Source organism: Sander lucioperca, chromosome 24 (assembly GCF_008315115.2).
Source record: "Sander lucioperca isolate FBNREF2018 chromosome 24, SLUC_FBN_1.2, whole genome shotgun sequence".
Classification (NCBI taxonomy): domain Eukaryota; kingdom Metazoa; phylum Chordata; class Actinopteri; order Perciformes; family Percidae; genus Sander; species Sander lucioperca.
Genome location: NC_050196.1, coordinates 7,333,809 through 7,357,569, shown reverse-complemented (window position 1 = coordinate 7,357,569; position 23,761 = coordinate 7,333,809). Strand labels below are relative to the sequence as shown.

General features: G+C 42.6%; 1 protein-coding gene across 13 annotated transcripts in view; it reads right to left on the bottom strand.

Annotated features, from left to right (window-relative positions):
• The window catches only part of tns1a (tensin 1a), a 99,675-nt gene extending 76,721 nt beyond the window's left edge, over positions 1 to 22,954 (bottom strand). For 2 of the 13 annotated variants that reach the window (XM_031292328.2, XM_031292329.2), the window contains exon 1: positions 15,720 to 16,637. In XM_031292328.2, the coding sequence (XP_031148188.1) occupies positions 15,720 to 15,815 (96 nt within the window). In that variant the 5' untranslated portion in view covers positions 15,816 to 16,637. Of the gene's footprint in view, positions 1 to 9,130; positions 9,416 to 15,719; positions 16,645 to 22,939 lie in introns of those variants that run through there. The other 11 variants (XM_031292331.2, XM_031292340.2, XM_031292330.2 and 8 more) reach the window with 9 other exon arrangements.
• Positions 22,955 to 23,761: the final 807 nt, after the last annotated feature.

Genomic DNA, 23,761 nt, shown 5'->3' with positions numbered 1-23,761 from the left:
TCAACACAACTTTTCTATGGACACAAATCTGCTCTGATATGTTATTCTCTCTCTAATAGGCTATGTATCAGACCCATAAACTCCAGTCCTCCAAAACTACACACATATAAATATTTACAGCTCTGTCAAACAAACTTTATTCTTAATTGTCATATACACAGAGTACAATATAGGGAAATTTCATCAAGAGAGGAGAGTCTCAATATATGGTCTCAATATATGGGTGAATGCTTAAAGTCTGGACCTTCTGTTTATGCCATGTGCATTTTCAGCTGCTACATCTCAGCCCAGACACTCAAAACCACTTTCACTCTGTACGTCAACACAAACCTCCCCACTTCCAGCTTAATTCCTACATATATGGCCAACATGCCTAGCCTGGTCCTACCAGACTCTCGTACATTTCATTTATACAGAGAGTCAGGCCACTCTCCATTGACAAGTATTAACTTCCTTGAAGGCGGGTACTCTGTTGAAGCTTAAAACAATTGGATCTGCCCAGAGCCACTCTGGATCTGCCCTAACCAATCGCTGACGTTTGGTCGTGACGTTGGCTTAGCATCGCTAGCGTTCGCCTTAGCCAACGCCTTCACCACTAACGGAGCGAGCTGGAAAATCTAACTTTTCCCCAACCCCGTGGGGAGGAGGGCCACAACATCATGGCCACCAACAAAACTCAGCAAAGATTGTTCTTGCTCGGGCTTTAACTTCTGGATATTCGGCAGTGTTGCCACAATCGACCGAATGGCTATGCTTACATCTTTCTCCGCCGCCATTACGGAACTACAACTCAAACTAGCGCACAACCTCAACGTCATCGTTCTCAGCCACTCCCTCTGTTCGCTGATTGGACCGCTAAAGATTTGGCCGGAGAAAATACCGCAAACCCAGATGGCGTCCTGAAGGAAAATGAAAATTGAGCGGAAGTACATAGGAGGGCGGAGCCAGGCTACAACATGCCTCCTCTAATGTAAAACTACATATGTGGTTCTATTACTTTCAGTTAGTATATATCCGCGACGTTTCACTTCAAGGATTGCTCCGGTGGCGGCGGAAATTCTGCCAGATGTACATCTTTCGGCCGGATGTCCGTCACCTTCTGCTTTCTTTGTGTTTGAATTTTAAACTCCGGTGGATTCATGAGGACTATGGTTAACTGCTCCTCAGATCTCTGCAGGGTAAATCCAGACAGCTAGCTAGACTATCTGTCCAATCTGAGTTTTCTGTCGCACGACTAAAACAACTTTTGAATGTACACGTTCCACCAAAACAAGTTCCTTCCTGAGGCTATTTTGCAGCGGCACCGTGGCTCTGTCCGGCGCCCAAGACGATTGTGATTGGTTTAAAGAAATGCCAATAAACCAGAGCACGTTTTTCTCCCATCCCGGAATGCTGTGTGGACTAGCCAGACCCTCCTTCGCAGGGCTGTGGAGGAAGGTCTGGCAATGTGAGACTACTTTCAGTTAGAGAATTCAGATTTGAAAGAACGGTTTAAAAACAGAAACAGGGGCATGTTGGAATAAAAATATACAGTATCATTTTGCATAATGATGTAATTTGACGCAAACCCTGTAGTCCAATTATTGCTCAATGAGAGTGTCCCCTAATGTGCAATAACCGTCTATAAGGAACAATAGTGAAATAAATACTGCCCTTTAGAGACTAAATCCAGAAGGTTACTTTAGCTGTTTTTCTGTATATTTAGTAGAAGAATTACATGTTCTTCTCTGAGGCACAAAAAATGTGGGCTTCTTTTAAAAAAAACACGTGAAAATTCTTGTTGATCAGGTTAAGATCGGAGCTCTTTGCTCCTCTCTTATTCCTATTGAAAAGACTTTTTTGAGATGAAATTGACAGCACAGGAGTCCTAGAGGCTGCAGTAATTATTCTCTTTCCTCTTAAGGCTGTCCACTGTAAGATATATAGCATGTGAGAAAGACATTGAGTGAGTGAGGTGTTTGTTTTCAGAACGAGTGACTACCTGGCTGATGGACGAGGTAAACAGACGGAGCGAATGAGTCACCCAGACAAAAAAAAAAAAAAAAGACAAAGAGTGCCAAAACCAGCTAAAACGTTGGACAACATGACTCACTGAAGTCAAGCATGAGGAACAGGCCCCACAGAAACTAACAGGCCGAGGGAAAAGAGAAATCCTGCACACCCCCCGAGATGAAAAAGCAGAGCCACACCTGCTTTCAATTTCCACCAAAATGAAATTCTGTCAGGCACAATGGGTGCCTTTGTGAGACGGAGAGTGAGAAAAAAACAAGAAATGAGAAACACAACAAGGAAAAATGGAAAATGAGAACCAGGATGATATTTGTCATAGTTGTATGCATATGAGTGTGTCAGCATTTACATGTTTCCTATTCTAGAAAGCAGTTTTCATAAACGCACAAAATCTATGGTGGACTTCCAGCTGTTTCAAGAGTGAAGACACTTAGATAGTATGATATATGATTAGAATGCTAAAGGGTGTCACACTTGATTTAATGCACACACACAAGTTGTGTTTTTTAAAGATTACTCCAGCGATTTTGTACTGCACTTCCATAAAGTTGAGCGACCCTCAGGAGGCAGATTTTAAAAGGAACTGTCAAAATCAAAGCAGCAGAGGCTGCGGTATCCTGAATTTTAGTCCATAGTATAAGTCAAACTGGATCCTACATATGCAACCCAATAGCATCTTTTCATTCCCTCCCCGCATGGTAAACAATCACATCCTTCAAACTCCACAGCCCAGTTTGTAAGGCAGCCTTTCTAATATAAATGTGTAGTGATACTACCTTGATGACATCACTGTGACATTATTAGGTTTATTTCCTTAAACAATTTTACAACTTTTAGCACCCCCTAAGCAGTAATCCAAGTAGTAAACTGATCTTTATGTGTAAAATTGGTGGAGTGCCCCTTTAATGACAGAATTCATCAGACGTTTTAATGTCTCTTGAATCTGTGATCTCAACACACAGATGGCATATCAAATGGCTTGAATTAGCAGGGCGGTTAAGATCAGACTGCAAGACGGCGCAGACGAAACCACACTGCCGAATCATTTCTCTCTCACCAGCTTTACTCAGCAGAAAGAAAAAAAAAACAGATTCCAAAAATTCGTCATGTCAAGGAGCCTTGAATTAAAAACATAAAGCAATGCAGGTTGATTGAGGTGTTGTCCCGTGCACCTCCATTTATGAACATTTTTTACAGTAGATGGGAAAATAACTGATGGGACAGTGAAATCTCATATCAGGATAGTCATTATTCTGGTTATAACCCCAGAGGGGCCTTCTTCACTGTGATTATGGGTACATCAGTGATTGGCAGCACAGAAGTACCCATAATCATAAAGCATGTCGAGCTGGCTGTTACCTTCTTTAAAATGTACAAGAATACTGTCAGGGTATGTTTTATTGTTGAAATGTACACATTCCTGGAGAAGCAAGGGGATCTCCTTTAGAAACACAAACAAGGACAAATCCAGAGAATCTAAAAAATATGTATCACATCAATCTGAATATTTACAATTTTAAGGCACTGATACAACACGTCTTCCTGTCTCTACGTCCATACTTCATTGTAGTATGGATCAGTGTACAAGAACATAGATATGAGCTCAGGATGTTTTATTTATGGCGCTGAATACATCCGATCCCAGTGGACTGACACTGTGGGACGGTTGCCAGATTGTAGTAGATGAACTGTGTGTGTGTGTGTGTGTGTGTGTGTGCGAGATCTATGTGAATCTACAGTATGACTACCTCGCCGCATACGTGTGGGTGTGATGTTCTATGGATGCATACATTTGTGTGTGTGTACGTGAGGGTGCAGCTGTTTTACTGTTTACGCGAGTGTGCGATATGATCAATACCAGGTACAGACAGGGAGACACAAAGATCAATGAGTTGTGATCATGAAGTCTAGGCTGCTTATGACCATTAGCCAGCTGCTAATGAACTAGGGATCTCTCTCTCTCTCTCTCTCTCTCTCTCTCTCTCTCTCCCATCCCAGGGAAAAAAAACACACAAAGAACAAGAACACAACAGAGACGTAGCTTTGAAAGGTAAGCACTTCTGTGCTCCCTATATGTGTGCAGGTGTGTGTAGTTGTGTGGACATTTCCTTCGTTGTGATATAGCAATTATTTCAACTGCTTCTACATGTAATGGCCATCTACAGCACAACTTTGTCTACAGACAGATCTTCTGAACTGGCTGAGATGCAGACTCGGGTATGAGATGTGGGGGGCAGAGTAGTGCATAGTGCCCGGGGGAAGAGTGCTGAAGCTGGGTCGCGGGCTGGCTGATGGTGGCCTGGACGCCTGGAGGGAGGCGCCTGGTCACATCGCATATAAATCACCTGGTCACAGATACACAGGGCATTGTTGAGCCAGAGTGACAGGCTACACTCTCGGAGGACAGTCTGAGTCTCAAAGATACAGTACCACACACCATGCAGGCATATACACTCGTGCACAAATGCACTGGTTGGAAAACGAGAGCATGGAGAAAGCTCCAGTGAGAGTTGGAGGGATCTCTGGCTGCAAACAGTCAGCCTGTGTGGCAGATGAACAGCACATGAGGTCCCTGCGGAGGCCGTTGACCAAAAGTAGAACTGAGTGCAGTTTCATGTCATTTGGAGGTGGGCATTATGATTAAAACCAAAAATATCGCTGTTATTATTACATGCTGGACAAAAATGAACTTTTTTGTCTTGTCTTTTTTTCCCAAACCAACTGGACTGAACGTTAAAAAGTAGTGCAATATAGTTTGGACAGCGCTAACCTCAGGTGGTCACGACCTCCAAAAACGACAGTCACTGATGAGATGATAAGATTACTTTTTTACTTACTTCATCTATATTGTATTTACCCTTTATACAGTATTGGCCACTACTTAAATACTATAATAGCTCAATAATTGGGATTTATACTCAAGCAAAAGGATGTTCTCTAATGCTTTTTAGATCTATCACTTTTACTGCAGTCAAAATATGCATCACTGCTCGTAAAAAAAGAAGTAAAAAAATGGGTACGTTATAGGACAAACAAATACCTTGCTGCTTCTTTTTGAGTAAATCATTTTACAAAAAGAATGCCAGCACAAACAAAAAAAAACACTCCGCTGATTGTAAATATATTTTACTGTGAAATTAAATTTTGGAATCAAACTATCCAAACGACCTCTTGTTCAAATATAATTTCCTCTTAAAGATGTAGTCCTTGTCCTTTCAAAGTAAACCGATAAAGATGATGCTGTTGCTATGATGCTGTGGGGAATCAGCCACCCGGCCTGCAGGCAGAGATGCCGAGAAAGATTCATTACTCGAGAATCTCGTCACTCAACGCAAGTTAATCACCAGGAAGACCTAGAATATATGCTCGTATTAGCAGAGGGAAATGACATTCCTAATACACGCCAGGCCACACACATACAGATCCACTCATACAGAGGTGACGCACACAGAGGCGTGGCACGCTGTAACGGTCCAATCAAAGTCTGATTGATTTTTAGAGCTCTCCGGGGGAATTCTGTTCAGTCAATAAGGGACTCTGTTAGACAACTGAAGACATGATGGATCTACTATACATCTTAAGTGTCAAGTGTTTTTCAGCTGCCTTGTACTGGACTACAGCAAAGAATGAAATGGAAGTTGTTTTTGAGTAGCCTAAAAAAAAAATCATTGCAGAGTCATGAAAGTATTCTTTATTCTGATTATTATTATGTACGTGAGCAGTCCTATCGTGTCACATAAATTACAAGAAAGCTAAGAAATCACAATGCAAACAACCACCAATATGAACAACAAACACAAAGTCATTTGATACATAGCTAACCTTCAATCCAAGTCAAATTTTAAAAACACACTAGAGCCTACGTCCCATAATGCGATTTAATAGCATCTTTCATTAGACCCTCCCAGCCTTATAAATGCCTACGTCTTTCAAACGCCACAACCCAAATTTGTAATACAGGCTCTCTGCTAACATCTCCATGCCCAAGTCAAGATAACCCTGATGACATCATAGGGGATATTTTCCAGGCCCCCAGGAAGTACGCCAGGCTTTGAAGCAAATACAGCATAGCATGCAAACGGTGGAATTGCAACTCCCGGGCCATCATGTGATGCCCTCTGGCCCAAAGAGACTTTTTCTCATTGACTTACATAGCGAAAGACATGTCTGTAAATCAGTGGATAAATTTTTTTGTGCATCATAAAAACCCACAAAAGGAATTTGATCCATTAGGTCCAATAACATTTGGAAAGTCTAAAAAGAGCCGCACGATTAAATCATTTAATCCCCATTCAAGTTAGTTGAGCGCTAAACAGGAAGTAGCTGGCTCGGCCGGTGGAGGTCTCTAGTGCGCCTGCTCTATGGGCCACACAATGCGGAAGTAGTGCAGATCATCTGGGGAATTCATGCTTCATGCGCCACTGAGCAACTCTCGTAGGGATGAACGGGGCTCCGCCTCGAATGCTGTATCCAGTTCTTTTAATACAGTCATGATATTTTCACAGACTTCCTTTTCTTTAACTTCCTCAAGAGCCACAGATGATGATATACAACAGTTTTTACAGGCTGAGTGTGAATCCTTAAGGCAAGTAAACTGATGTTCATGTCTAAAGTCTGTGGAGTGCACCTTTAATATACAGTAATATGGAGGATTTTAAGTGCAGTTTGACCCAAACCTTGATCAAAATCCAACCAAGACAGGGCGCCCTGGTAGCTCACCTGGTTGAGCGTGCGCCCCATGTACCAAGGCTCAGTCCTTTCCACAGCAGCCCGGGTTCGAGTTCGACCTGCTGCCCTTTGCTGCATGTAATCCCTCCTCTCTCTACCCCTTTCCTGTCTTCAGCTGTCCTATTAAATAAAAAGGCCAAAAATCCAAACAAGAGGGTAGCCAAAGTGAAAGAAAAACCAAAATGAAACCTGTTATGACCTCCAAATTGATTGCCAGTGGATTTATTATATAAAACAACACAAGCCCATGGTTACCTTTAGGTTAAAGTTAAGTCAAACTCTGTATCATACTCAATTATACAGTATATGTCATTGATATGGTCCACAAATGACAGATGGTGCCTGTAACTATCTAAGTGACCTTTTCAAAATTTGGTGTTTTAAAAGGCAATGTCAACGCAATATAGAACTGCATGATTTGACTGTTCAAAATGATTGCAAAAAGCCAGCTACTTGCATTATTTCATGCTTGCCTCCCTATTTTACAGCAAAGAGAGACAGCAAATATGAAATATAGAGTAGTTGGCATAAGAAACCATCTGAGGTCTGTAGTCAAACTTGTGAGACTGCAAAATACCATGAACATAATCCTAGGTCTTAACGGAGCGCCCTGACTGCACTTGGGTAAACACCGGCAGGAAATTCTTCAGTGAATATGTTCAAAATCATATCGCCGGTGCTGAGTCAAATAACGGTTGTTGTTATTCATAGCAGAGCTGCTTAGCATAGTGTAGAGCAGTAATGAGCTCACAGAAGTATTTGACCAGTGCTGTAGGAACTAGCATGTATTTGTGACTGTTTCTGTCAGCATGTCAAATCTAATATTCTCTCTCTCTCTGCGTGTGGGGTGATAAATTATTAATAGCATGTATTTGAGGAGCTTTCTTGGAACCCGCTTCTTGCACGTCACTCAGCCTCTCCTCGTTACTTTTCTTTCCTCTCTCTGCTGATGTCACACCTCACAACGCTCATGTCCTTCCCTCTCTTTCCCTCTTCAATGTTCATCTTCCTTTTGTCGTCCATTTGAAGGGTGATCATGTTGGATTGGAAGCTTTGCATCTGGACAACTCAATGTCTCACTTTGCATATGAACTGCGTGGGAGCTTTTCCTCCACCCTGCCTCTTTCCCCTTGCATCTTAATGGATCCCTCTCCCCCACTGCAAGCTACAGAAAAGTAGGGCAGATGCCTCATTTAACACTTGGGTGCGATCATTACACACTGTGTATACATTATACAACAAAAAAATGCAATAAATCCACCTATTTCTCCAATAAAGATGGTGTTACACTGCAGCTAGGAGCATTAAAAGGTAGGCAATGTGTGAAGCGGCAATATGTTAACATACGAAAGCCCATAGTTTTTCACTCTAATATATGGTTGTGTGGCTGGAGAGCATCTTAAAAGACACATTTAGCTTTTTCACATGTATAGGGTTTCTCTAACAAAAAATATATTGCAGGTTTAAACACTAAATTTATATTCCTCTGCAAGGAAAAAAAAAGACCTGTTCTTGTGTCCATATTCACATGCTTCTAAGTCCACTTGTAACTTCAAAGCATGTGTCCATATTCACATGCTTCTAAGTGTGGATTTTTTTTAAACGAAGATGCTGCGTGGAAAAGCCCCCTGTTTCTGACACACTCAGTCAGTCCCAGATAGCAGGAGAAGCGAGCGGCAGCAGATTAAATTATACAGGAGAAACCAGAAATAGCTCTAGTGCCGGGGCCACGTGGGCTTGACGCAAAAGAACGCGCCGATGCGAACACACGTCACACCGCAACAGAGCAGCCAACTAGATTAGTCCTGTAAGGATCAAGGGAATGGAGTTGAGATAGATTGTAGATTGGCCGGCCGTGCTCTCACCTGCGACAAATCCGAACTTGACCTCTAGCGACTAAAGGATGAAGGATGTTCGTGGAGTTATCTTAGCTCCGGTTTGGTTAAAAAGGCATTCGACCGGAGTAAACTTTGTAAACTTTTAACCAGATCATCATCCAATTTCAAACATCGAACACATACAAGAGTTAAAAGCAACAGTGGTGCTGCTTGTGTTGTTATTTCAAAAAGGTACCATTGACCATGAACCGCTCACCTCTTTACACTTCACAGATAAACATAACCGCCCACTTGACAACACCATGGAAGGTCATTTAGCACATTTGAGCAGAAAAAAAGCCATTGGGTCATTCATAAATGACCCTAAAGTAGGTTTGGTTACACCTATACCTAGTCTCATGCTTCTCATGCCATACAATCTGCTTGCTTAGACTGCATCCAAAACACGGCACTTTTTGTTGCCTTTCTAAAACAAAAATACATACTTTTCCATGATGACCTTTTGCTGATCACTTGCACCTGCATACTGTAAATCTCTGTCTGTGATTCCTTACCCAAAACATACAGGAGAGGCAAACCCAGGTCCTGGCCCTCCCTGCCAAAGTGGAGGGCAGAGACAGAGAGACGGAGGGCATCCTCAAAAAGGGCTCTCAAGGCTCACGGCAAAAATCCACGGTATTCCCAGAAATTGCGGCCGGTTCCACGCAGGCTTGGGCTACACAGATCCATGCCAGACGTGCGAGGTGCACAGAGGGTCGGGGAGGGAATGCTGCTCTCGTTTTCTCTCTCTCTCTCGGATGGCCTTAGTCAGTCTCCCGCATCTGAGCGCCCGCCCTCTCTTGCTTGCTCTATCTCTTCCACTCCAGGTCCTTCTCTCTCTCTCTTTCTCTTGTTCACCCTCCTTTCTGTCCCTCTTGAAGTGTGGTAACTTTATTCCATGGAGGAAAGGGGGGAGGTGAGTCTTGGCCTTTATTTTTCTCCCTCCCAAAACTCCCCTCTCCTCAAATGATCCTTGTTAGCCCCTCCTTTCCCTCCTCTCTCTTTACCCCTCACACACACATGCACGCATACATGCATGAACGCACACACACACGCACACACACACACACACACACTATTTATTGACCACCGTCCACCCTCTTGGCTTCTCTTGCATCCCATACCTCACCTCTCTTCCCCTCCGCCTCTCCTCTGCAAGCATGCTCGCTCATGTCTGCGCTAATGTCACTTCAATTTTTCATCGGCAACCCCTTCCTGTTTCCAGATCTCTACTCTTACTTCAAAATATCTGCAAGACTCAACAGCTGCTGTGACGCAGCTGAGTGGCCGGACCAAACAATGAAAAACTAACAGGTACTTGCCGCAGAAGCTGGTGGGAACGGTTAGAAAATAGAGCTGAGCTCATCATTGTGGTGTACAGATATTGTCTACACAGAGGCACATGCAGTCTCATGCACGCTCAAAGAAAGGCCATGTGCACATATGCTCACAGTAATGACCATATGGCAACACGCGCATTACTCTTGTTGCAGCAAAAGCGGTGACATCTTTGTTCCATATGTTTTGCGAGAAAACTGACTTCTTCTTCTGAAAGTCCATAAGAAACGGGGTACTTCAGCAATTCAGAATTACACTTCCATAAAGTTAGAACACTTGCAAGAGACACATAACAAAAAGAAAGGCCAAAACTGTCAGAGATGTCTTGACCTTTAGTCAGTAGTATGAGTAAAGCTCCTCAAACACTGGAACCTACACATCCTATAATGCAACTCAATAGCTTCATTCATAAGACCTCTTTGTCTGGTAAAGCCCACATCTTTCAAACTCCATGGTCTAGTTTGTAACTCAGGCCTTCTGTAAAAAATGTGTAGTCTCCAAGCCCAAGACGACATAACCCTGATGACATCATCAGGGTTACTTTCTCAGACATTATAAAGCTTGCCACAGAGCCACAAGAAGACATTATAAAACTGCTTTGTCAGGCTCACGATGAGTGAACTGAACATAATGTAAAATGTGGTGAAGTGCTCCTTTAATTGTACTGTATAGCATTATAAAGATTACACCATAGTATGTGTCAAATTGATGACAACACTTTTTATAATCTCCCTGCATACATGTATATCCCTATATGTGTGTTTTGAATCCCATATGTGTGCATATGCAAAAATACTTCACATGCATGTCTGCAAACATACCCAGACACACGTGTTAGAGATTGCTCTGTGCATGTGTACATCTATATCAGTACAGCACTGAATCAACATTATATCAGCGGTGCGGGCACATTACATCACTCCACAGTCAGATCCATAAAGGGCTAAGAGCCAATTCATTTTGAGAAAACACCCTCTATTGATCCCTGCTGCACTCCATCACTTCCACTGTAACAGTTACCTCAATCCATAGGCTAACCTGACACATAATCTGTGTGTGTTTGTGTGTGTGTGTGTGTGTGTGTGTGTGTGTGTGTGTGTGTGTCTCCCTCTCCGCATACTCTATTAACATAACGTAAGTATAGAGCACAGTGTGGATGCATTGGGGGGGGAATGCTGCTGGTTGTGCTGTAGAAGTCGTGTTAACTCCTGAACTGGTTTTGAAATGGATTTGGTGCCAGTGTTTAAGACATAGCAACCACGTTCTCTCTGCAGCCAACTGGTCTAAACTGGGTTGCTAGCAGCCTCTAGTGGCCTCCAACCAACCCTCAGACAGTCTCTGCAGATGGGTAACAATATAAATATACATATATAGCTCAAGCATGCATCTCAAGTTGTTGTTTTTCTGTCTGGATGCAGCCAGAATAGCCATTTAAGGGATAATGTATTACCTGCAAAAAGCATTGATTTTGGGTCTGCTATTGGGAGTGGTGTATTTTCTCAGTACAACATTTTTGCACAGTGAGGTCAGGTTCTTATTCCCTTATTCCCAATGCAACATGCCAGAACTCACTGAAAACACATAGGCAGACAGGCAGGCAGGTACAAGCACACACACACACACACACACACACACACACCTAAACTTTATTTCCCAGAGTTGTAATCCCAGACTAATGATGTTAGCAGCCCTGTACTTATTTAAAGGTTGGGGGAACTTTGATACATACGCTGCCAAATGCACAGAGAGAGTGCTATTAGATCACCAGCTCCACCAACACAAACCCACAAACTAGATCTACTGCTTAACAAAAAACTGAGATGGAAGAGAAGAAAAAAAAAAAAGATAAGTATTCCACATTGACTCTGCAGTCTCCTCTTCTGTCGCTGGAGAATCCATCACATTAAAGCTTTAATGCTAAAATAACAAGGCATCCATCATGCTGAACGCTGGGCCAGAATACAGCGAGCCATTCAGGGCACAAATCTGCAATTCTCTGGGCGCGGTACTTGCACACTGCTCGCCACAGTCAGACGGCATTACTCAGCGTGGAAGGTAAGTTGGGAGCATGTGATAAATACAACGAGCAATGAATGAGGTTTTCATGCATATGCTGGAGAGGCAATCTAGAGGGAGAGAATAAGGAGCCATTCAGCGGACAGGTTTCCCCTCACCCTCTTCTCTTTTAGCTTGTCTGCGGTACTGCCTGATGTGAATATACTGCCCTGGGGGACATTAGTTAAATGAATAGGGAGGCAAGGTTTACAAAATACAGAGGAGAGGAGAGCAGAGAAGAGGAGACGGGAGGAAAGAAGACACAAAATAAAGTGAAGGAACAGAAAGCAACATAGAGGAGAGGAGAAAAGAGGAGAAAATGAAATCAAATGTAAGGAAAGTAACCAATGGAAAAGTGAGGAAAAGCAACAAGGAGATATGAGGATATTAAATGACACAAGAGGAAATGTGGTGAAATAAAGGAAAGAAACAGAAAGTAAAAGAAAGGAGAGGAAAGGGCAGTAGACACAAGGAGATGAGAGGAGAAGAAAAGAGACAAGAATAGAGGAAACTACATTAGAAAAAACAAAGGAAAGAGAAGAGGACGGAAGACGAAAGGACACAAGAGGAAATTCAATGTAATGAAAGATACAGAAGAAAACATAAAAGAGGGGAAAAGAGATGAGGAGAAACGAGGAAAGGAGAGATAATTCAATGAAATAACACGAAAGAAACAGAAAGGAAATAAATTGGAGAGAAGAGGAGAGAGGATGTGAGAATGAGAGGGAATTCAGTAGAGGAAAGAAGAGGGTTATCCTTCCGTAGTGTCACCATAGTAACACACATGGAGAAAACCTTTACACATCAGCCCTCCACCTCACTCACTGCTTCCCCAGCTCCTTCTTACAAAACCACCACACATTCACAGTCAAACACACACATGCCAACAATATTCCGAGCCCATCTCCTGTTGTAACCCGGCCTTATCATGTGGGGACTGTGTGAGCGGCGTTGCCATGGAAACTGAACACCTCACAGCGGTCCTTGGAGGGAAGACACAGGGCCTTACCTCTCCACTTTCACCTCCCAGTCGGTCACGTGACCGGCTCTAGTGCTGCAGCTGGAGCGACAGAGTAGCAACAGACTGAATGGTTGTCATGTACACTGCAAAAAGTCTCCTAAAATCCTCATTTATTCATTTGTCCAATTTGCTATAGTGGTTAAAAGGCAGCCCTGCTGGCCACTAAAACTACATTGGTGATCAGCCAACTGTGGCATTCATTGGATAAACAAGTGGTGAGAACTTAAACAGCAAAATCTTATGTTGCAATCGTCTGTGATTAAAAAAGAATAAAAAATACCCCCAATTCATCATAGAGTGGGAAAGAAATTTCCTACGTTTTGATAATGATCTTACATGTGGAACAGACTACATGTAGCATATATTGACAACTACATAGCACTGGGAAAGGCATATGCTGTGCATCTTGATTTCTTTGAATGTGAATTTACACTTTTGTCCAAGTAAAAAGTTGGTAGGAAAAGGAACATATTTGAGAGTTTTCTAGAAATTAGTGCCTATATCGCGAAACAAGACAGATTAAGGCAGGTTGCTACACTGGAATCAAGAAACTTGATTTTAGAAAACACTTTAAAACAAGTTGACTGAAAGCAAGTTGAAATGATCTTATAAAATAAGAATATCAGGACTCAAATATAGACAAAAGATTCACTTTGCAGTGATCAAATGAGATTTTTATTATAGGGGCTACATAAATGTCCCTTCCAAGGTATAAGGAACAAGGGTACAAATGTAGACCATGCCTAAGTGTACCATATCCGTACCTTAACAAGAGTACATTACATCCCTGGTGACAAGTCCCAATTTACAGTGTGGGTACAAGACTTGAAGATATGCCAGAGCTACCTCTCTCTATAACAACAAGTCATGGGTCAATTTGAAAAATGGTGCAAAAACATTCATTTAGTGAGAAATTTTCAAACAAAAGAAAAATTCCTCTTTCTAGATTGAAGAGGAGAAAAAAATGCCAATGCTGAGAGGCCAGGCTGAGAGCTGTGATTGAATGGACATAATGGGTTAGGGGATTCATTGCATAGGGTCGAGGAGATATATAATGAGTGAGTGAGTGTGTGTGTGTGTGTGTGTGTGTGTGTGTGTGTGTGTGTGTGTGTGTGTGCAAAGGCACTAACAAGCTCCACACACATTTACACACACATACGAGAGAGTGCGACAAGGGGAGTCTGGTGGGATTGAGCGCGGGTGTAGAGATAAGGAGCTGCGGCATTGGGGCGGGGGGCGGGGAGGGGGGGGGGGGTTGCTGCTGGTGTCGGTGCTGGTGGGAGGGTGTTGGGGCTTGAAGAGACAGGCGGCTGCAGCACTGCACGCTACGGCGTCACCACAGGCAAAAGTCCCATCATCACCAGACTTTATAACACCACTGCTGCCCAAACGGCTCTCCTACGCAACAGCAGCAAGCTCACAGTCGAGGGAGAGTTACAGCACTGCAACGCTCAAGTTTCATTGACCGATATCTACATTCAGGATCGGAGCTTTTCATGGTTTTCAAAAATTAGTCAACGATGAGGATAAAAAAACGAAAGATACGAGGGCACATGAAAGTCCCAAAAGGTCTTTACTTTATAATAATATTCTCACAAGGGGACAGATTCTTTTTTTTAAAACTGCTGAGGGTGCAGTGCATTAGGCTGATTTGGTCAGTGTTTCCTGCCGTAGGACAACTGCTATGAAAAAAATTGCACTAGAGAGGCTCATGGCATTATAAACAACAAAAAGGCAGGAAAAAAAAAATGACTCCACTCATCACTATTCATCAGAGGATCACATCAGGCACTTTCTGGTGTCCTCACTTTTGTGTACGTGTGTGTCAGAGGAAATAGTGCCATTTAGTTGTTACACATGATTGATTATCTGCTAGAGAAGAGCAAAAAAAAGCAAAGATTGTGCTCCAAGTTTTGCTAATAACATTGGCTCCGGGGGAAACAGACAAAGAAATAGAGCGTGCATTCAGCTGATAAGCATTCAATGAACTCCGTTTGGCCTTTTGTTGCTCATACACATGTGCCATATGACCGTCAGAATATGGCGCAGAGATGAAAGACTTGCAAGCCTCATCGAAAACGAACAAATGCAGCATGACGTGCAATGGCAGGAGATGAATGGGGAGAATCAAGAGCTCTTTCATGGGAATACGCAAACCCCCAATAATGGTGCATTACATTTCTGCAGTTCCGAAAGCAAGGTGACCCTATGTACCAGGAGCAACTTGTTCCAGGTGGTTGCTGCAAGTACCTGGCTTTAGTAGCATATCCAAAATCTCATCCCCATGGTTCCTCACCATCTTTATCTGGAGCAGCTGCCTGGAGACCACTTGGAGATGGAACACTGACCTTGAATCAGCACTCAGAGGGACACCAACTTGTCTTCCAAAAACCCATGGTCCATGACCAGTCGCCAGGCTCCTTTTCACAGCTACGTCATATTGGTGGTTTAGGTAAAACCGGCAGTATGCATGTAATGGATGAGTGGTATGATTGAGGCCCATCCTGATGTATATTTCATGCAGGATGAGAATTCCAGATATATCTTTTGGCATTTATTGTAGAAGAAAGTCCCCTGCGTGGGTTGAAGTGAGACATGAAAGACGACATGTGCAGAACTCGTCCATTGAATCCCAGCTTAGTCCCATTCCCAGCAACCCCTTCTCCCCCCACCCCTCTGCGAAGGCTTACCTTGTCTCGCTTGGACCCCCGCAGAGGAAAGAAGCAGGCAAAGAGGAACTTGCCCCAGCTGATGACGGCAGCCAGGCACCAGTTGAGGCGAGCCATGCGTGCGTCTGTCCCGTCTCGTCTGCCAGCCTCTTATCTCCCCCCTCGGTACTGGGATAGGATTCTGCAACCCCCCGTAAAAAAAAGAACGATGTCAAGCGTTAAAAAAAAAAAAAAAAAGAAAAAAAAGACCCCGCAGAGACAGAAGACCCTCTTGTCCTACTCCGTGGAGCAGAAATGAAATGAAAACCTTCCTTCAAGTCAGATGACGTCTGTGAATTTATTTTCCTTTCAGGGGTTTTTTTTTTTTGGGCAATTTTGGCTACCTGTCTGCAATGTGTCTGCAATTCCAATTTGAGAGGGAAAAGGGGGGCCGGTGTGAAGCTACTGGCGTCCCACAAATGGACTAGACCTTTGGACGGTCTGGAGGGACCCAAAGCATCAAGAGCCTAAAACTGTCTTTCTCTCCTTGCATCCATCTGTCTTTCTTTCTCTTCTGTCTCTTCTGTCTCCACAGCCCGGTCTAGATGAGTCAGTCCTCAAAGTGTGATGAGCACCGTCGGCTGCATAATGCGAAGAGCCCGTCGCTGATCGACGACACTGTTACCCATACACACACGCACGCTGGCATGCCCACACTCCCTGTCTCTCACACACACACACATCCACGCACATGTACGCTCCCCTGCAAACAAAACCCGCTGTCCTGGCACATACATCCACAGGCAGAAAAGCCCCCCTCTCGTCACACTGCTCCCCTTCAGGCTCAGGATCCCCGGTGCTTCGCACTCACACACTCCGCTCACACACACTCATCGCTCTCTCTCTCTCATTCTGTGCTGCTCTCTCACACATACACACATGCACTGATGCTGCAGCACTTACTCAGGCAGCGCGGGAGGAGGGGAGCAAAAGAGTGAGGAGGGGGGAGAAAAGGAGAAATGACTGGGAACATAACGGTTAGGAAGAGAGAGGGGGAAAAAAAGATGGAAAACAGAATAGGTTTCTGCTGAGAAAGACCGTTGCCATTGAGTGCATTCATTCAGTGTTTATATTTCAGAGTTGAAGCCAGTGTCGCCGAAGAGAAGACGGCGATGTGCGCATGAAGGAAAGTGCGCATCAAGTAGTGATCACTGGGAGAGATGGAGGAGCAACAGAATGGGCTGAAAGAGTGAATGGAGGAGTCAAGATGTTGTCAAGAATGACAAAAAGGAAGGCAGCAAAAGTCGCAGAAGGAAAGGCAGAAAGTGTTTGAGAATATTGAACAGAGAATACTGGTGAACACACACACACACACACACACACACACACACACACACACACCAGCATGCGCAATGTACGCACACAAACAGACACGCAGCAGCCGTCACGGTGCAAGGCGGATGGTGAGATGATTGTAGTGTGTGTGGAGAATTGGGTCGAAGGGAGAGAAGGAGGGAGGAGATAAAGAAAGGATGGAGGATGACAGAAGAGGAGAGGAGCGGGGTGTTGAATCATTGTGTCTTGGGTGATTATTTCCCCCCCTCTCTCTCTCTCTCTCTCTCTCTCTCTCTCCCTCTCTCTCTCTCTCTCTCTCATACACACACATACACGGCTGCAGGTGGTGCACAGGCTCGTTCACTGTGCTGCAGTCTCTCTACGCTTCAGTAGGAGCACATTTTCACTGCAGAACGCTTTTCTCTGCTATAACCCCCCCTCACCCCCAACCCCTCCCACCCAGCACACCACCGCCACACCAACGCAATCACAACACATCAAAGCAATGAGCGAGGGAGATAAAGTGTAGAGAGGATGCTGTTCTGTCAACCAGAGCTAGCTTAGCCTGAGGGGGGAGGGTGGGGGGGGGGGTTGTGTTTAGGGGAACATAACAGAAATGATTTGGCTATATGGAAACGTGTTTAGAATAAAAAATTCAACAACAACAAATCTTTCTATTGACAGAGAACTGCTCCCATCAGAGCCACTCTTCATATTATCATATGTAATGAAATCTGCATTCAGTGCAGATGTCAGGATATAAACACAGTACATCATCTATTCATATATGCTCCTGTTTGAGACGGAGTCTCTCGTCAATGGCTCGCTTAGTAAATGTTTCTTGAAAACAAAGCATCTAATGCATTTGCAGATATTCAGAATGCATGCGTGTAATGTAATTCATTAATCTATGTTGTGCATTGCTCGTGCTCAACAACTATTGAATGAATGAATGAGCGAATGAAGATCCAATGTCATCAAATAGGTTAAAAAAAAATAGTTGACATTTAGGTAAGAAAAAAAAGTACTGAGATGCTTCTGAGCAAGGGAGCCTCCCCTAGTAGCTAATGACACAGAAGCACTGAGTAAAAAAGAATATTACAACATTAACATACTTCCAGTATGTGATGAGGGGGACAATGCCGCCTTCTAACTATGATCTTGGTCATTTCAGGATTGTGGACCTTTGGGACACATAACTTTGGTTAATATTCTAAATATAGAGTTATAAAATATAAAAATTAGAGGGTTTTGGTCATGGAATAACCAGAGTATTGAACCTACCAGATGCATTCAACACCTGAAGATCTCTGCTGGTACACCCCCAAAAGGCAGAACAACCCCACTGGGGTGGTATTACAACATCACTTGCAACAACTGTGATGAACGCTGAATTGGTCAAACGGAAAGGGCCGTGGGGAAAAGACTGCCAGAGCCCCAGAAGCAGACATCATCATGACTGGTGACAGCACGTCCGGAGAAAGATCAAGGAAAACACTTACATTCGCCACCATAGACCCTCTTTGAACAGAGACGGGAAAAGATTTACGACCACCTGTTATCACATGTAAGTCCTGTAACGAGGTCTGATGGTGACACCGGAGCAACTTTCATTTAAGGAGGAAGGCTATGGGATACGCTTGAAAGCTCCAGGATGAGCTAGTCAAGTCAATTTATTCTATAGCCCACTATGGCATATCATAAATTTGCCTCAAGGGGCTTTACAATCTGAACAGCATACATTCTTAGACCCTCGATTTGGATAAGGACTCTCCCCCCCAACACACACACACACACACACACACACACACACACACACACACACACATAAAACTTTAACAAGGAAAAATGGGAGAAACCTCCAGAAGATCAACAAGAGGCATCCCTCTCCCAGGAAGGACATTCATGCAATAGATGCTGTGTGTACAAAATATACCAACGTTTAAATCACAATCAGGATTCGACATTTACCAGAATGCCTTTCAATATCCTCAAACATGGGTTTGATCTTGTTGCTTTCAATCAAAGTATATGGGCATATGGCAAGCCAACTACTTCATTATCAACAATCTTTTATGCAAAGCACAACACGTCTCATGGCGGCATTGAATTCTGGTCAACTAAGGCTACTGTTAGAGGAAAACAAGAAATATCTTCCTGTACTATAATGGTCGACGTATGATGTCAGTATGATGTTGATGCAAAATGGCAGCTCCATAGAAATAATGCCTTGGTGTCTGAGTCTCATGGACCAACACCAAAACCTGACATATACTGTATCCTTGACGTTTTAGATCTGGCAGCTATAGAAACAAAATCTATGGAACATCACACGTCTATTCTTGGCTACTTGTCTGCAGGACGAAGAAAAATGTGCCACCAAAAAGCAAATTGGCTCAGAAATGCAAAGCAGAAAGTGTATTTTTCCTTTATGTCAACATTATTGATGATGTCCTGTGGACCTGCTCCTTTTACACTGAACTGGTTCCCTGTTTTACTTTTCAAGGGGTGCAACACACATATATAGCATTTGAAACCATTTAGATATGAAACTGGTTGCATTTTACACGAGTTTGTAGAAAAATAAAATTACATATAAGATGGGAAGGTATTTCATTCGTATCAGTTATATTTCTCTTTAAAGAGGACATTTTACTTCACGCAGGCGAAAGAGGCATATGTTTTTGTACTGCACAGTTTTCTACAGCAGTGTGTGCTGTACATCTCAGTGTGAGACTGGGCTTGTGTCCCACTCTCTTGGCAATGCGCTGACCTTTCTCATTAGGCATAAGCAACTTGCATAATCACTGCTGACTTCTATGGACTGGCCTGTCACACTGCCTATCCGTTTGACTGGAAACCCTGTGAAAAAGTGCAGGCTGCCAAAAAACTTCTCCCTCAATGACTTTCCCCTGTCATCTGCAGCAGGTTTAGAATCTATCATTTTTCACAGAGTGCACAAAAACAGGGACTTTCCTACAGTACAGAGTTATCGTAAGCTATTTATCCTCTATTGCACCAATTGTCTATCAATATTTATCAAGTGTTAGCTATTTTCCCTGCTATCCAAATACATCCTCTGTTTGAAATACTCACTATCATAGTCAGACATTAAATCCTGTCCCTTAATGTTTAATGTTGTAATTCTGTTTCGACAACAACTCATAATGACCCTTCCTCCGGGTGCAAAGCCTCACCTCACTTCTCCAGTGTTTTCATTTGCCCAGAGCAAGGTTATGTAAATGGTATATCACATGCAAACAAAATCTGAGTACATTTAATTTGAGTTAATGCGTCTCACAACAAAGATTGTTATGAATGTTTTATACATACTATTAAACACCTTGTTGATTCAAAGAAAAGATGGACAAATTAGTTCCCAGTTTGATGAAAATACACACAAATGTTGAGGGATTTTTGTTTGACTTCACTATAGACATGTTGGTATATGTATATTAGTGCTGTCAAACGATTAAAATATTTAATCACGATTAAATCGCATTAATGTCATAGTTAACTCGCAATTAATCGCACATTTTTCTCCATTCTAAATGTCCTTTGATTTCTTTTTGTCCCAATATTTTTCTCATTTTAATGCTCTTATCAACATGATACGATACTTCTAAAACGGTGCCTGAACCGAAAAAGTTTTTTTTTTTACAATAACTTTGAATGCACCACGAGGCAGGCAAGCGAGGCTGAGTCTGTGTTTTTCAGACAACGGCAGCTACAGTCTGGTGTTAGAATCCTCTCCAGTGAAATACAGTCACACTTTACACCGTTTAGCTGTCAGCATTTTAACCGTGTTTACTCCAGCTGCTAGCTAACGGTAGGTTAACGTTAGCTGCTGCTAAGTGTAGTGTTGACTAGCGTCCCGTGAGGCGATGTTTCAGTTCCCTCTAACGTCCGTTTTCGGAGCATCAGAGAGAAGCGCAGGCATTTAAGTGGCACCTAAAAAGGCACCGAAATCCGCGTTGCTATTCGGTCCGGTAGATAATGGTCGTTAAGGCACCAGTGCCGTATTAGCTCCGGGTCTCGGACCCCCCCCAAATAAAAACTCTTCGGATCTACACGATTCACGTGGATGACATTTTCCCATTCAAAACGGCAATTTTCGCCGAAAAGCAACTAGTTTGAAGGTATGTACTACTCTTTGGACGGCTCGCAAGCCCAAACAAGTGTGTCTGTTGTTTTGTTTCCGGTCTAGCTAGATCCAGTGTGGTGTTGTAGTTTTTCTAACGTTACTAGTTGTTGCAACAGCATGTGAAAAAAACGACATAGTTTGCTAGGCCAAAAAGAACGTTAATCTCGCGATAAAAAAAATTGACGGCATTAACTGACAGCACTAGTGTATATTCTTCCTTTTTTATGTTCATGGGTTCTATAAAGTCATTTCCATTCTGGGAGTAATAAATGGCTACTACTGCTATTAGTACTGTACTTTTACAACGTCAGCAAGCTGAGTTGGGAAAAAAGTGAAAGCACTAATGGAACAGTTTGTCATTTTTGGAAATACGCTTATTCGCTTTCTTGCCAAGAGTTAAACAGTGACAGTTGGCTTGGCTCTGTACAGAGGTCACAAAATTGGCTACCCAGCACCTCTAAGTCTCACTAATTAACACATATCTTGTTTGTTTCATCAGTACAAACACAAGTGTAAAAACGTCAATTTACCATTTTACGGGGGTTATGGAGCGGACTATTTCTTGGCTGGGACCAGTAACTTCCTGGAGTCTCCGTTGGATGTCTGGCAACTTTCTTTCTTTCCTTTCTTTCTTTATTTAGATCCCCATTAGCTACTACATTAAGCAGCAGCTATTCTTCCTGGGGTCTTAACAATTTTTACCAAAATATTAACATCAACGCTGTACAACAATGAAGACAAATATAGAAGTGCACACGACATCTTCTAAATCATCTAACTGACAAACATACACACAACACAACACACTAAACATAAAAACATAACCATATAACAATATAAGCTCTTCTATGTACAAAATATTACCACTCTCTGGGTGTAATACAAAATAAAAATCACATTTCAATTGCCATAGCTCATTATACAGTCATTATTAATAACATAATGACTGTATAATGAGCTATGGCAACTGGCAACTGGCCCTGACGGAGATATATTAGAGACGCTGATAGGTGGATTTTGTTACCTTTGACAGAGCTAGGCTAGTTGGCTGTTTCCTGCTGTTTCCATTCTTTATGCTAAGCTAAGTTAGCTGGCTGCTAGCTCTAGCTTCATATTTAGCATACAAACATGAGGGTGATATCAATCTTCCCATCTAACCATAGGCAAGAAAGTGAATACGTGTATTTCCCAAAATGTCAAACTTTTCCTTTAAGATGTTCTTGAGCAACATGTCACTGCAGGAGATGATGCAGGATGTTGTAGGGCTGTGCAATTAATTGAAATGGTACTGGTGATTACGATTTTGGCTCCTAATGATCACAAAAACAGAATAATTGAGAAAAACGATTATTGTGCACATTAAGTTTTGCAAGTAAAATCTTATTTTGTCTTGTGTTCTGAACGAAAAAGAAATGTTCAAATGGGAAATGGATGAAGGGAAATTTCACAGTTCTAAGTGTTTTCACTGTTGATTTGTTTAACTTTTTCACTGTTTTGTAAGTCAAATAATTGCAACATCTTTCCAAAAGTCAATAAGTACTTGTGTTAAATAATCGTGATTTTAAATGTTGCTCATAATCATTTTGATTATTTTTTTTCCCCATAATGGAGCAGCCCTAGGATGTTGCTAGCAAAGTCTAAGCAAAACAGATGTAGCTTTTCATTACATTTCATGCATGCAGCTAATTATTCAGAATGAATTGACAGACACAAGACGGACTAAAAATATGACATTCCAGCTGTGAAAAGTCCATTATCAAAATAGTTAGTGAAAGCAGCTCACCGCCACAGTTTGCAGGCTTGCATTGATGTCATGCGACCCTCCGATGGAGACCGCCTGGTCATGGTTGGGATTGACAGCTGGACAGCCTGGTGCACAAGCTGCAAGAGAAACGAGAAACAGAAGGAGGTGCAGAGTTTAGTTTTCTGCACCAGCATCCCATTCACATTCAGAGCACAGAGTGTGCACTGTACTGAGCAGACAGCAGATTAGGTCCCATCACACACCTCATCATTCACTAACATGCAGACTCATCTGCCTTCCACTTCTCTCCCTTATATTATCTTTTCTCTTTCTCTTAGTATTAGCCTCTTTCTTTACTACAAAATAATAACCTGTGCTCTCTTTGTTCCATTGCCCATGCAAAAGACACATACCAAGAACAAAGACACATTTGAGACACATACCAATCTAAAACCAATAATTTGGCATCAATGACTGTAAGACTGAACGAATAGTTATTTTGAATATTATGCAGTGAAAGTGCACATCTCAAACTCTGAAACACACACTGTACATAAGCACACAGAATACAACCTCACATGCCCTTACACTGCAGGCATGCCAGTCCTGACTCCTGGGTGCAGGGTTACCATACATAATACATAATAATATAATATAATAATGAAAACCCCTCGTTGTTTCCGAAAATGTCCCTCTTCATCGCATCTAATCCAAGAGAAAGCACTGCAGAGACAGAGGTGACCCTTATGGCCTGTGATCAATGATTCAGTCTATTAAGTGAAGGTGCTTTGATCAGTAATTCCCAATGACACTGGATCATTGTACTTCAGTCATCTCCAACTAATTCAGTTTTTTTCTGAA